Source organism: Panthera tigris, chromosome A1 (genome assembly GCF_018350195.1).
Source record: "Panthera tigris isolate Pti1 chromosome A1, P.tigris_Pti1_mat1.1, whole genome shotgun sequence".
In the NCBI taxonomy this organism is placed as follows: Eukaryota; Metazoa; Chordata; class Mammalia; order Carnivora; family Felidae; genus Panthera; species Panthera tigris.
The window spans coordinates 209,724,264-209,737,817 of NC_056660.1; the positions used below are offsets into that span (position 1 = coordinate 209,724,264).

Consider the following 13,554-nt stretch of genomic DNA (forward strand, 5'->3'; position numbering starts at 1 on the left):
ACCCACCAAGTGAGACACAAACTCACCCAAGTCAGTCCTGCGTGTCCCAAACTCATTTAGGCCAGTTCAACCTGTTATTGTAATCACATTATGAAGCTGATAAAGTATGAGTATGCAAAGAAAGTCTGATGCTGATCTATAAGAACTATCTTCAATGGTTTGAAAATACTTGACAAAGGCATGTTGAAAGAATATTGCTAGGGGCACCTGGGTGGTTCAGTTGGTTAAGCATCCAACTCTTGATTTCAGCTCAGGTCATGATCTTAGGGTTCGTGTGTTCGAGCCCTGCATCAGGCTCTGTGCTGACTGTGCGGAGCCTGCTTAGGATTCTTTCTCTCTCTCTCTCTGTCTCTCAATCTCTCTCAAAAAATAAATAAACTAAAAAAAAATTTTAACTGAAAAAAATTAAAAATTAAAAAAATTAAAAAAAAAAGAATATTGCTACCCATATGCTTGATAACATGATGGTGCAAGATTAGGCTGAGGGATACCTTTAAAAAGTTAAGCATCTACACTTAGATTTTTTTGTAGGTGTTTGAAAGTCCTTATCCATTTTAAAGAAAGCAAAACTAGACAAAGTAGTTGATGTTTTGCAGTGTGTTACCAAAGAAAGATAAGGTGAAACTATGGTCAGCAACCCACAACCCAAAGGAGAAGGTTTGGTCTTGTTACAAAAGGGTGGTGAATGGACATACAGTCAAATGTTTTTAATTAAAATAAAATGTTCCAGGCTTATATGTATTATTTTTTTATACAAGTGCCCTGTGTCTGACTTTTGGGAATAACCATCAATGCCCTACTGTTCCCGGCTGAGGCTGACAAGGAGACATCACCTATTGTAGCTGTAACTCCTTAAATGCCCCAGTGCTCTGTCACAGCTCCATGGCTTTGAGCGCATTGTTTCCTCTGCTAGGAAATGTCCTCTGGGCTCCTATATCTGGCACATTCCTACTTACTCTGTCTTGCCACATCAAGTGCGATTTCCTTCACATTACCTCTCCTGGTTTGTTTGTTTGTTTGTTTTCTCAGCCAGCGGCAGAATGTCCTTCCTATATTTGGGGACCACCCCAATCTATGAGGCACAGCCTCTTACTGGAGAAGATGTAAATGCCACCTATATTCTTCTCTGCTTCCCATTGCTAGGGCCCAGGCACATGAGCTCGGCATAGTTCTAATCAACCACAGGCTCCAGCTCTACCTCTAAACTGGTGGCCAGTAGGTGAAGCTGCTGGACGTTGCTGCCCGCTCTGCTCTGGGGTTGGTGGTGACAATGGCAGAGGCTGTTTTCAGTTTCTGGATGTGCCAGTGGTAGAGATAAGGGGAGGCTCTGTGAACTCCATGTTCGATTCTCAGATATTCTGGGAGCACTCTAGTAGCCTTTATTAAATTCCTTTTCTGCACAAATCAGCCTAAATTTGCTTCCATTGCTTACACTGAGAATCCTGATAATGCTTTGCCTGCAAGCAGTGATACGACATTGGAACTATCCCTATGTGTCTCTGTCCCCCTGTGATAGTGAGCTGGGAACAGTACATTTCATCCCTGTAACTCCAGTGCCTAGCACAGAACAAAGTAAGGCAAGGCAGATCCTCAACAAATTGCTGTTTAATTCATTAACTTGTGAATTAATTACTTAATCGATGAGTGACGTTCCTCTGAAAATCCAAATATAAAATGACGGCAAGTGACACCAGAATGTTTTCAGTGGTTGAGGAGGTCTGTGGCCTATTCTGTCCCTATTCTTCACAGAAGACAAGCACAGGCACAGAGAGTTCCATAGCATTTAATTAAATATGAGATGGTAACACACGTTGGACAGTTGTATACTTAGCAGCTCTGCAAAATGTTTGTAATGCATATGGGAGGTACATGGTCAAATCAGAGACCTTCACTGTAGTGAATGATGGGTAGTTTTTAGAAAAACCCCAGAAAAAAACCACTGAGCTGACACAAATGCCATCTGATCTGCACCATTCCAGATGTCTTGACCACATATTCTCACCACCTTCCTGCTGGTTCCGTCTTGTAGCCTCTCCAGAAGTGCTATGGAAACACAATATGCACATCTGAAATAGCCTCTACTTGGCTTTTCTGAAGGAAATTTCCGTGGAAACTGGAATGACAGGAGAGGCAAAGGCTAGTGGAAAATCAGTCGAATAATCCAGGGGCTCCCTAGATCCAGCCAAGATTGTTTAATTGCCCAAATCAGCTGCCTGTTTCTTGGTTCTCATTTCATGCTCTACAGAACTAGAAGTTAACACCTCTGACTTATGCATTGTGTCTGAGACCAATTTTTCTTTCCTAATGAAATGCAAAAGGAGGTTGGTGGGAACAAACTTGCAATCTGACATTATACCTTGTCCTTGAGTATAAAATCAAGCATCAGCAGCAATTATGATTATAAGAGTATAATACATGGATTTTAAATCCCTCCAGTAACAGACAGACATTCACACACTAAATTCAAATAATAACCTGTGCCCCAAAATACTGAAACATGGGATTTTAGAGCAGGGGTGGCTTTGATCTGTATCAAGACTTATCTCCTTATTTCTTCAAGAGATTGTCTATTATATCAGAGGAACAAACTTATGGCTTCCAGTCCTGAATTAACATGTAAGGTTTCTGTGTTCCAATTTCCCCAGAAGTTAAAGATGACAACAACACACCTCATAAGACCTCTGTGAATAAGGTATAGGACACCCAGGTTGGCATGGGATTTCCTGTGATAACCTCCTCTTTGAGACCTAGTTCCCATTTCTACAAAAGGTAAAGAACACATGTCCACCTGGTGGAAAATGTCTTCTAGGGCTGACACAGCAGGTAGGTTCTGCTTTCCCGCCACACAGATGTATATCACTTGTCTGGCATTTTCCCTGACTGTCTGCAATTGGGCACCCTGAACATGCCTCTATTATAGCACTTTGTGTTATTGGATCATTTGTTTACAAAGTTGCCACTTTTATCAGATTTTCCACCCTATGAGGGCAGGGTCCCCAACTTTATTCACCTAACCCTGTGGCTGGCACATAGCAGGCTTTCCATGAATACTTGCCAAGGAAATGAAAGGGATAATGCTTAGGGAAATGCTTTGAAAATCACAAAAGCACTAACAAATCTAAGGGAATAAGAGATTATATTCATCACTACTGATTCAGAGAAAAGGATTTGGAAAGTACAATGGCCAACAGAGGAGTAAATGATCTTATTATCATTAGGCCTCAAAGCCAACAGATATGATTTTAGTCCAAAATTTAAAACCCCCTTTACAGATATCACAAAACAAAACAAACAAGAAAATTGAAAACTTAAAAACACTTAGCCGCCCAAAAACTAAAAACAGGACAAAAAGGTGTAAAATGTAAACAAAAACAACGGAAACAACCCCTTGAACAAAACAAAACCCTGAACTATGCCCTTCATTACTTCCTGTGCCTCTGCTGCTCTGTGTGGTTCTGCATCTGTCCATGGTCTGGGGGGCTGTGGGATGGGTGTTGGCAGCACTCCTCTGAGCTGAGATTTCTCAGCTGCCTTGACTTGGTTTGAGCTCATCACTAAAAATTCATCTAGACCAAGAAATGCATGTTCTTTACCTTCAAGAACATGGCCCCAGTCAGCTCACTCACTGCATGTGCTTGTAACTCTTCTCCCTGAAGCTTGTGGCAACATCCACAGGTATAAAACTCAGGACAATTTGTGGATGCATTTGGATTGGGGCAGTCTCTACACACAGAGAAGTGTTATTCCTGGCTCATTGCTCAAATGCACCTGTGTCTGGAGTTGGCAACAGGTTCTTCTATTTCAGATGGATGCAGCCGGGTGGTATTAGCAAGACAATCACGCTCTCAATAACTAACAACAGAAATCCTGGGCTTCTACTTTTTCAGAAAAACAGAATCAAATGGGATACGTGGGGAACAAACTTCAGTTTTTGTAGACATGGCTGGCCATGGTAGTTCATACATCACGTGACCCTTTCTTTCTCAGTGTTTTTAGTTTGGTGGCCATGTCGCTGTCTGGGACACTCCTGGTTTATGCTTGTTGTCCTGGAATGAGTATTTATAACTCCTCCTTTCACTTTCAAAAATGACCCAGTTTGGACAATAAATGACATAGTCACCCCATTTGTTATTAGTGGGGTTTGTCACTCAAGAATAGGATAGTCCCTAGTCAAGGAGAAGGCGCATGCTTTGGGGGGAACCATGGTTAGACTCCCGACCATCAAACCCCACACTGAGGGGGGAGCAAAATGGACAAGTTACTTCATACCTCCAAGTCTCCATTCCATCATCTATTAAAAAAGAGAATAATAATAATAATGATGATAATAATTGTACCAATGCCTGGGATTACTATGAGGATGTAGGGAGACAAGCTACGTAGAGCCCACTGGTATATAGTAAGTCTTAACAATGATACCTATCATCCTTGTTCTCCTTTTCCTCTCTCTTTCCTTGCCCTCTTCCTGCCTTCCTACCCCCTCCCTTCTCTCCTCCATCCTTTCTTTCATTCTTTCCTGTTTTTTTTTTTTCCTTAAATAATGGAATAATTTGGGTTGCCTGAAGCAGAGTGCTCCTGCCTCAAGCCAAATGCCCCTGGAGTGAAAAGGAGTGATCCAAGCCATGCTTCTGAATCCTGTAGATGATACGGAGGGCTTGCCTTAATTCTGTCTTCTTTGTGCTTCGAGGAACAGTAGGCAGAGCTCAGTCATCTTTGTCAGTCATCATGGTTCCAGTCCTGGGTTTCTGAAAATTCACTGGTTTTGGTAGAAACTGGACATGGTGACATAGGCTTCTTCCTGGCTCGATCCCAAGGAAGTGAGAATGGGTTGTCCCTGGGCAGCTGGGTTCAATGTCAGGATTCCTGATTGGAAAGGAAATGGAGTGGGCCCAGGGCCATTTGTAGTTCCAGGGACAAGCAGCAGGCCCTGGTACACATGAGGCCCATTCTTGCCACCATCCCTGAAGTCTGGGGGTCTGGAAGATGGGAGCACAAGGGCCTCACACATACTGACATTCCCAGCCAGGCATCCGAGGGGTGAATCTCCTCTGAACGTTTTTGGGGTGATGACTGCATGCTCAGATGGCCAGGTGGGGCTCTGCACACCCCCTACAAGCCTCTGCTTTTCAGACTCCTCTGGTTGTGGCAGAGAAGTGTCTTGCAGAAAGCCTTCGGCTTCATCTCTAGCTTGAATGCCATCCACCTTATGAATCTGGCAGTCCAGGAAACTTTCAGGATTGAAACTCACATTCAAATTCTACACCAAAAAAAGAGAGAAGGCATTAAGAGTGCTCCAAAGAGACACACCAGCAAAGGTTCAGTTCAGGGAAAGATGTAACAAACTTTCTGACAGGGGTTTACCAGAGAATGTCAGAGAATTACCCACATGTTCTAGTTGACTCTACCACTGGATGCACTCTGACATGTCATTCTGAAGGGACTGGCCATGCCCTCCAGCCCCATGAAAGCCCAGGAGACTTCTGAGACTTGTATCTCATTTTAGTTTTCTATATCCAGGGAGCTGCAGCTAGGATCTTGCAGTTATGGGATGCACAAAAGACCAACACTTGTGGTTCAACTCTTCCCTATCCTGCAATATTATTCTTGGCTTTTGGAATGCCTCCAACATTGTGAAAGAATCACCAGAAGCACTTACCTTTTTTGGTTTCTTGCAAAGTTGTTCCAGAGTCTTCTTATGATCCGGGAGACTGGGCCACACAATAGGTTTAATTCTGAAATAAGAGGACATTGAGAAAGATGAAATGAACAGTGAGGGAGCATGCATGCACAATAGGTCTTTCCATCCATTCTGAGCCAGAAATCAGAAGAGCAGATTTCTAGTCTTGCCTCAGCCACAACTAGGCGGGTGAACTTGGACAAGTGACTTGCTTTCCCTGGACCTCAGTGTCCTATTAATTCACAGAGGGGTTGGACCAGGGGTCATTGTCAGTGCTCTCTGTGAATACCTTTGGGAGAGAACCCTGGAGAAGAGGAACAGTGAGGCTTGGCAAGGGTGTGGCTATGAAACCAACATTCCCCCGGCTCTTCTACTCTTAATATAGGTGTTGTCATCCTACTCCTTCTCTTAACTGATAGCAACTCCTCTGCTCTGATTTTTGTGGAAGTGAGGAATATTTTCTAAGCCACCCAGGGAAATTAGAGTATCATGGGGCACCTCGATGGTTCAGTTGGTTGAGCATCCGACTTTAGTCAGGTCATAATCTCATGGTTTGTGAGTTGGAGCCCTGCATCAGGCTCTGTGCTGTCAGCACAGAACCTGCTTCAGATCCTCTGTCCCCCCCGTCTCTGCCCCTCACCCACTCGCTCTCTCTCTCTCTCTCTCTCAAAAATAAATAAACATTAAAAAAGACAAAAAGACAAATTAAAGTATCATGAGAGCATGTGGCACTGTGCTGAAGGCATATTCCTAGAACATTAATAACTTGATGGTATGTGTCAAAAGCATCATTTTCATAATGAAACAGACAGGGCTCTGTCATGCGGTAGAATGCAAAAGTCCCATGAATTTGTGTGCTGAAATTCAAGACTTCAAATACATTCTGTATTTTCCATGGGTACCCCCAGCTGCCCAGACATTTTGGAGGCATGGTTCCCACTATTTTAGAAGAAAAAGTTCGGGGGCAGGGTTTGCCCTATGTCTAATTTATGTATTTTCACCTCTTATGAAATTAAATGTGGAAATTCACCAGTGCCTTAGGGTGGAGAGGGATGTTGGGCACTACAATTCCTGAAATGTCTTTTCCCTTTGTAGTTTTCTCATCAATAAATAGGCTAGAGCTCCAACTGTCTGGGACCCCATGTAACCATCCTACTGATTAAAGTTCACCTTTTTTTCCATAATGCACAGGCCAAGATGACCATCAGAGACACAGAGAAGAAACTCAGAATGCTAATAGTTAGTAAAATAGGATCCATCCTCCCTGGAATGCAAGGAAAGATCTTGGTTAGTAATCATTAAACATGGAGTTGGGGAGGCTTTCAGTATGCTTTGAGTTTATTTAGTAACTTGAGACCATTTACTATTTCTTCAAAGTCGCCCTTCAGTGAACAGGATAATGTACTAACTTTACGCACAAGGAATTTTGGCTTTAGTAAGTGGCACTCACGTGAGTGACCAGGTGTAGAACATCTGTCATTTGAAATGTAAAAGTGGCCCAGCATTAAGGATAGCAGTACTCTTTCCCCAACATCTACCATCAAGAGAAGTGAACCTAGCAGGGGAATCAGGAGGGGGATGCTCTACCTCACAGGTTCATCAAGTTCCAGTCTGAGAATGGGATGTTGGTATGTCAAGAATAGTTCCCCTCATACTTCAAAGAGAAGGTATATGTGGAGTGAGCCATGTTCTTTGGCTTTTCTGGCCATTCTCACTTCCTAGACTATGTGGATACCTTTGTTATTCTGGAAAAGGAGGCTTGAATGAGCAGCACTAACCTGCTCATCTTCTATCACCAAAGGTGTTCCCCTAGAGGAGCTTTTGAGAGACCAGCCATTGGGATTCCAGTCTAAATTGGTAGAGTGGAGGTAATAGGTGGGGACTTTATTCAGAATTATTATCAGCTCCCAAGAACACCTGGGTCAGTGGAATCCAGGGCAGCCTATATCATTTGATCAATGACTATGGGTTCTATTCCCACTACTTCCTTATTCTTCACAAGAGGGGCAAAGATGGCAGGTCATTCTCCAAAGACAGTGTAAACATACCCTCAGGGGAGTCCTAACATGTGGGTTCCTTTCACCTTTCTGCCTCTCACTCTTGTTCACACACCTTAACATGCAAAGCACTCTGCAGGGGACAAAGATTCTGCTGTCACTTCCCACCTGTGATCTCTGGAGTTCTGAAGTGGAAGCTTGGACTCCATTCACTCCAGAAGCCTTCAAAATAGTCATGATTAGGAATGGACCGGACTTTAATCTCATACATTGCATCAGGTTGTAGCTTTCTCTGTAGGAGTGCCAGCTTTGTACTGGATAAGTTCACATGCTAAAGAGCAAAACATGCCATTATATTTTTAGGGTCAAAAAAGACGTGTTGCCTAGATCCCCCAAATCATTTCAAGTTAACTGACTTTAGTCATGTGGGTACTCTTGTTAGGAAAAGGAGATATGACATAGAGAGGAGCATGTGTGAGCTCATAAATGATGCTACCAGTGGTCAAGGAGGGCAACAGTACCATGGGTCTTTGTTTAGGTGAGCTGGACTCTTCAATACCAGGAGGATATAAATCACTCCCAGGCCCCCACCTTCCTTTCCACACTTCGATTTCTCTCTCTTTTTTTTCTCTTTTTCTCCTCTTTCACATCCCAAAGGAAAATACAAGGGAATGGTAAGGTAAGTGAGCAGGAATAATTTCTCTCTAGAAAGATTCAATTCTACATTGCAAATAGCAATATAGAGAACAACAGTCTCTTCAGCAATGTGCATTATCCTTAAGAAAAAACTATCAATTTGATGGATAAAAAGTTAATATTCCACTGTTATTTACATTTATACTTATTTGATTATTAGTTTTCATATATTTATTGCATTTACATATATCTTATTTTATGAGACATTTCCAAGTTTCTTGCTAATTTTTTCTGTTGTTACATTTGTCCTTTTCTTAATGATTTATAAGGCCTCTTTATATATGAAGGATATTAACCATCTGTCAGTTGTATGTATGGCAATTTAATCCTAATATCTAATTTGCCTTACAATTTTGATTATCATGTGTGGTGACATTTATAAGCCTTTATTTTTATATATTCATATGTATCCGTCTTTTTCTCTCTTTACTGCTTTTATGCTTAGAATATTTTTCTTCATCTCAAGATTACATAAGCATTTACCTATATTTTTTCTACCTTGTTTAGTGTTTCACTTTTACATAATTTATTTAAATCATCTTTTTATTCTATTTTTTAAGTTAGGCATTTAACTTAATTATTTCCCCAAACAGCTAACTGTCCTGGTATCATTTATTCAAAATTCTTCTTTTCTTGGGGCTCTGGGCTGGCTCAGTTGGAGGAGTGTGCAACTCTTGATCTTGGGGTGATGAGTTTGAGCCCCACAATATATATATATTTATTTTAATATATATATATATATATATATATATGTATATATATATATATATATATATTTTAATGCTTCCTTTCTCCACTATAGTTGCTTTTCCATTGGTGCAATTTTCAAATGAAGACTCAAGAGAACAGGACCAAGGTACCCTCGTTTGTGTGGTAGAAGGAGGGTAGAACTGTTTTAGGGTAGACATTACACTTATGTAAGTACTATACAGCAGCATATTGCAAACAAAGAAGGCTGATCCTGGCCTAAGAAAAGAGAACAGCATGGGTATAAATAGGCATTCTTTTCACTGTGAGAAAGATAAGCCATCATCTGGTTTTTGTCCATGTGTTACAAATAGGACAGAATTTAAGCCAGTGAGCCCAGAGGAGCCTAAAAACCTGGGACACTTTACTTTTCTCCCACCTTCTCCTCAAGATAGATTGCAGGGATGGCCAGACAATTCCAATGACAATGAGAGCTATAACAGGATGGCCCAGAGAAGATCCAGGTTTTGTGAAACCTGAATTTCTTATACTTTGGGGAACTTCTTTCAGTAAAAGGTATATTTTGAACACAAAATTGCAAGGGGCCCTCCCCAGGTAAATGTACCTCTGGGATGAAAAAATTTATAACATTAAGAAGTTTTTATTTTATGATTTTATATACATATATTATAATTTTATGTATTTTATAGAAATTTACTTATTCAATATACTTATGCAGTCATCTTTATGCATTTTTAATGTATAAATGTAGTTGATCTACATACCATCCAGTCATTTTCATGTTTTTCCTGGCGATAGGCTACCTCATGCAATAATTCTTTCACATACTTCTTTTGTAAGTGAGATGTGTTAAATGTCACCAGAAAGTCATTTGCTCCCTCACGATAGATGACTCTTATGTCAAAAGGAGCCTCAGGTTTAACTGGAAAAGAAAAAGAAAGGAGGTCAGTCTATAGGGCAATCAAGAAAATAATTATACTTTTTAAAGTTCATCCATTCTGAAAATCACATTCTTTTTCTGGGTCAGTAATCAAGCAACAAATCAGAAAACATTTATTCTTCCTGGTTCAAAGCTTGACTAGACTTTTCAGCCTCCTCTGCAGTAGAATGTAGCCTTGTGAACAACGTGAGTGGAAATGTGCACCACCTCCCACCTGGCCCAGAAAGCTTACATGTGTGACCTTATGTTTGTTCCCTTTCCACCATTTGGAGTCATATGTTGAAGACAGTGGAACCACAGGATGAAAGAATTCTGAATATTGTTTGAAAGAGCACCATGCACACATTAGAAATACCCATTTTGGCTTTTATGTGAGCAAGAAATAAACTTACGGTGTTTGAGATATCATGTTTTAGGGCTTATTTGTTATAGCAGCTAGTGCTAATTCTACACTAAAACACATTCACTTTGCCTTTTGAATACTACAGAATTTGTTACTAAGTAGCCTCAAAGCAGGAGTGTTTAAACTTTGAGTCTTCATTATTCCAATAAATCGGGTTTTAAGCTGGGAGCCTTGTACCTCATCTCAGCTATATAGAAGCTGAGGGTCTGCATTCTGTCCCTAAGCTCATAATTTTTAGTGTGACTTTAGTCTGGTTGGTATTAGCTCTGAATTCCTCTCTAGTCTCTTTCTTCTGTCTGCCTGCTGAGCAAACTTACTCTTAGGATCACAGGCACCATATATGAAATGCTGTTGGAGGGAAATAGGTTTTATTTCAGGCAGAACCTACCCTGAGAAAGGTACTGAATTCTTTGAAAAGCATGCATGTCAAGCAGCCTCCCCATCATTGACCAGGGGCTTTCCTGTCTTGGGTTCTTAGCTGCTCTATCACCAAAGCCTGGGACGTTTGTTTTCTAAAGATGGGGCAGCCACGTTTTTGCATGGCTGGTCTCAGAGAATGAGAGCACATAGACTAAAATCTAATCTAAACCTATTGTTAATGAGAGAGTATGTGTTCATTAAACTCTTACCCTCTAGGCTGAGCTGAATTCTAGGCTCTCTGCGCTGGGCTTTATGGCAGACTTGTTGACCCAGTAAAGTGAACTCATGTAATGGAGTTTGGCTCACTTACTGTAGTCACTTGCTCATAGTGGTGACCACCTAAGTTTCTCCTGCATTGCCCCAGAGATCCTGAAAAAGAGGAAATGTCTCCTTCTTTGCCCTTGGATGTCTTGTAAAAGAGGAAGTTTATCCTTCTTTATTTTTAGATTCACTATAGAAAGGGGAGATGCCCTGGGGGAACAGGAGGAAAGGGTGGTGAGTGTAGAGAAACAGACCAACAGAGAACCCCTGCCAAGCCAGTTCCTACTCTTCATTCAAGGGAATAATTAAGATTCACATTTTCAGTGAAACCTCTGATGCTAAATTCCTTGCCTCATCCCCATCTCTCAAGGTCTCATAATAATGGAAGAATTAAGGAAAGAACAGACTGATATTGATTATACACCTACTAAGCACTTATGCCAGCTTCTACCAATAATCTCAATCATCACTACATTGATGAAGAAACTGAGTCTCAGAGAGGTTAATTAACTTAAGTTCAGGTTCCTATAAAATAGTTTGATATGATTTAAATCCAATTCTGTCTGATTCTGAAGCTCACTCTTCTTCATTTAGCTTTTCTTTCTGTACTCCATTATCTCACTCTGGCTTGTCCAGGTGTCTTCCAAATAGTGCTGTCTCTGGTTCAAAGAGTGTCTCTGAGCACATCAGAAAAAGTTGCTCATTACTCAAGCAACATTTTTATAGCTTAGTTTATTCTGTGAGCAAACTAAACAATTACACAGACTCACTCTACCAAGACAAATGGGAAGGCAGGAAGCTGACCCTCTAGCTTTATCAGAGGGCCCATATCTAAAGAAGGGGGAGTGAGGGGCAGGTGGTTGCAGTGTAGCTCTGGTCTAGGGCTCAATCAGGAACTTCCAATTTAAATTCAATTAAATGACAGTTCTGCTAATCAAATGTCACCTTAGGAACCAGAAGAAGGTGCTGCTGAGCGACATACCTCCATTACCTCCCATCTGGTTGCTTAAGGGTGCTTTTCAAAGCCTGAAGGGGCTCACCACACCCAGTTCACAAGGGCCCAGACTACCAGCTGTGAGCACAACTACCTTTCTCCCTTGGCCTCTCAGATGTGGCTTGGTAGGTTTGCTTCTGCTGAGATCTAGAAAATAGGCTTCTGAGAGCACTGGATATGTGAGATCTGGGGATTCAGATCAGCAGGGTGCTACCTGGAGTCTTGAGTAGTCACATGCTCGCTCTGTAAAATGCCATGATGCTGTCAGAGGACTGAGAATCTCTGTCTTCCCTACCTGATTTTAGAGTAGTGAATATAGATTTGCGACCCCAATGTAAACATTTAGATATGGTGCTCTTGTGCAGTGCACAAACTGACCATCCATCCATAACAGCCTAGTCTCCAAATGACAAAAACCTACTTTGCTTGTGTCCTATATTCAGAATTACCTTGCAGTTACATTGGTTGTGGCCTATGTTGCTGTGTGTTCAATATGCACAAACCATTTGTCTAATGTCTCTTTTTCACTATCTGAACTTTTATAGGGTATTCACACATGGAACTTTTGTTTTCATTCTTTATTTTACCAACTTAGGCAAAGCTGAGACTAGATTCAAAGTTTCTCACCTCTTTATTGTCTCTAATAAGTATTATTCTTTTACCTTTAATTTTCTTTTGGGATGGTGAAGAAGGGGTTGAAAATAGGGAGAGAGAGTGAGTCATAGTACTTAAAACCAGCAAAAGAATGAATGTACCTCTTCTATCACTTTGACCAGTTTCCCTCCTACATATATTATTTCATTTGTAAATCTCCATAGGTATAATAAACACATGTAGTCATTATTCCATTGCACTAATGCGTCATAATTGGCTTAGACATTCTCCTACATCAGAGTCTCTCTGAGGTTTTGAATGTAACTTTATTCACCCTAGGGTTATAATCTGTAAGTAATAGAAAAGAAAATTTCTTGGGTCTATATTCTCAATCTTTCTGATTATTTTGATTTACTTGCCTGGCAACTAAATGATGAATTGGTAATTAATATTGACTTATAGTCAGATAATTGAATGGATTTACTGATTCATATTACTATGTATATGAATATTATATAGAGCAAAAGGAAACATGTAGGTGAATTTACCAATTTCGATTATAATTTTGTTTGAAATATTTTTTGACAAAATGTAATATGAATATTCTAGGCCAAATATTAATTGATATTAACTTTTCAAAATAACTTGATAATTTAACTAAACATACTCTGAATATGGTGGATATATGGGAAGAAGAATACAAGGAATTCAGGAGAAGGAAAGATGAAGAGGGAAAGGGCATCAGAGGTCCAGCTCTAGTGACTTCATGTAGAACTCTTCCTGCAATCTGTAGGTGCCAATCACTATCTTTCATGGCTGAGTTGGAAGACCCTCAAAATTCTTTTTAAAAAACTTTTAAAAAAT

General features: G+C 40.6%; 1 protein-coding gene and 1 long non-coding RNA gene across 4 annotated transcripts in view; one reads left to right on the top strand and one right to left on the bottom strand.

The window, feature by feature from the left end:
* Window positions 1–1,767: 1,767 nt before the first annotated feature.
* IL7R (interleukin 7 receptor) overlaps window positions 1,768–13,554 on the bottom strand; it is a 28,318-nt gene continuing 16,531 nt past the window's right edge. Inside the window, exons 4-8 of one of the 2 annotated variants that reach the window (XM_007097414.3) lie at window positions 9,843–10,000; window positions 7,843–8,005; window positions 6,848–6,941; window positions 5,657–5,732; window positions 1,768–5,257 (exon numbers count right to left, since the gene is read on the bottom strand). In XM_007097414.3, the coding sequence (XP_007097476.1) occupies window positions 4,754–5,257; window positions 5,657–5,732; window positions 6,848–6,941; window positions 7,843–8,005; window positions 9,843–10,000 (995 nt within the window). In that variant the 3' untranslated portion in view covers window positions 1,768–4,753. Of the gene's footprint in view, window positions 5,260–5,656; window positions 5,733–6,847; window positions 6,942–7,842; window positions 8,006–9,842; window positions 10,001–13,554 lie in introns of both variants that reach the window. The other variant, XM_042996635.1, reaches the window with a different exon arrangement.
* LOC122241235 overlaps window positions 7,993–13,554 on the top strand; it is an 81,743-nt gene continuing 76,181 nt past the window's right edge. For both annotated transcript variants that reach the window (XR_006221268.1, XR_006221269.1), the window contains exon 1: window positions 7,993–8,353. This is a non-coding gene — a long non-coding RNA (uncharacterized LOC122241235). The remainder of the gene's footprint in view (window positions 8,354–13,554) is intronic.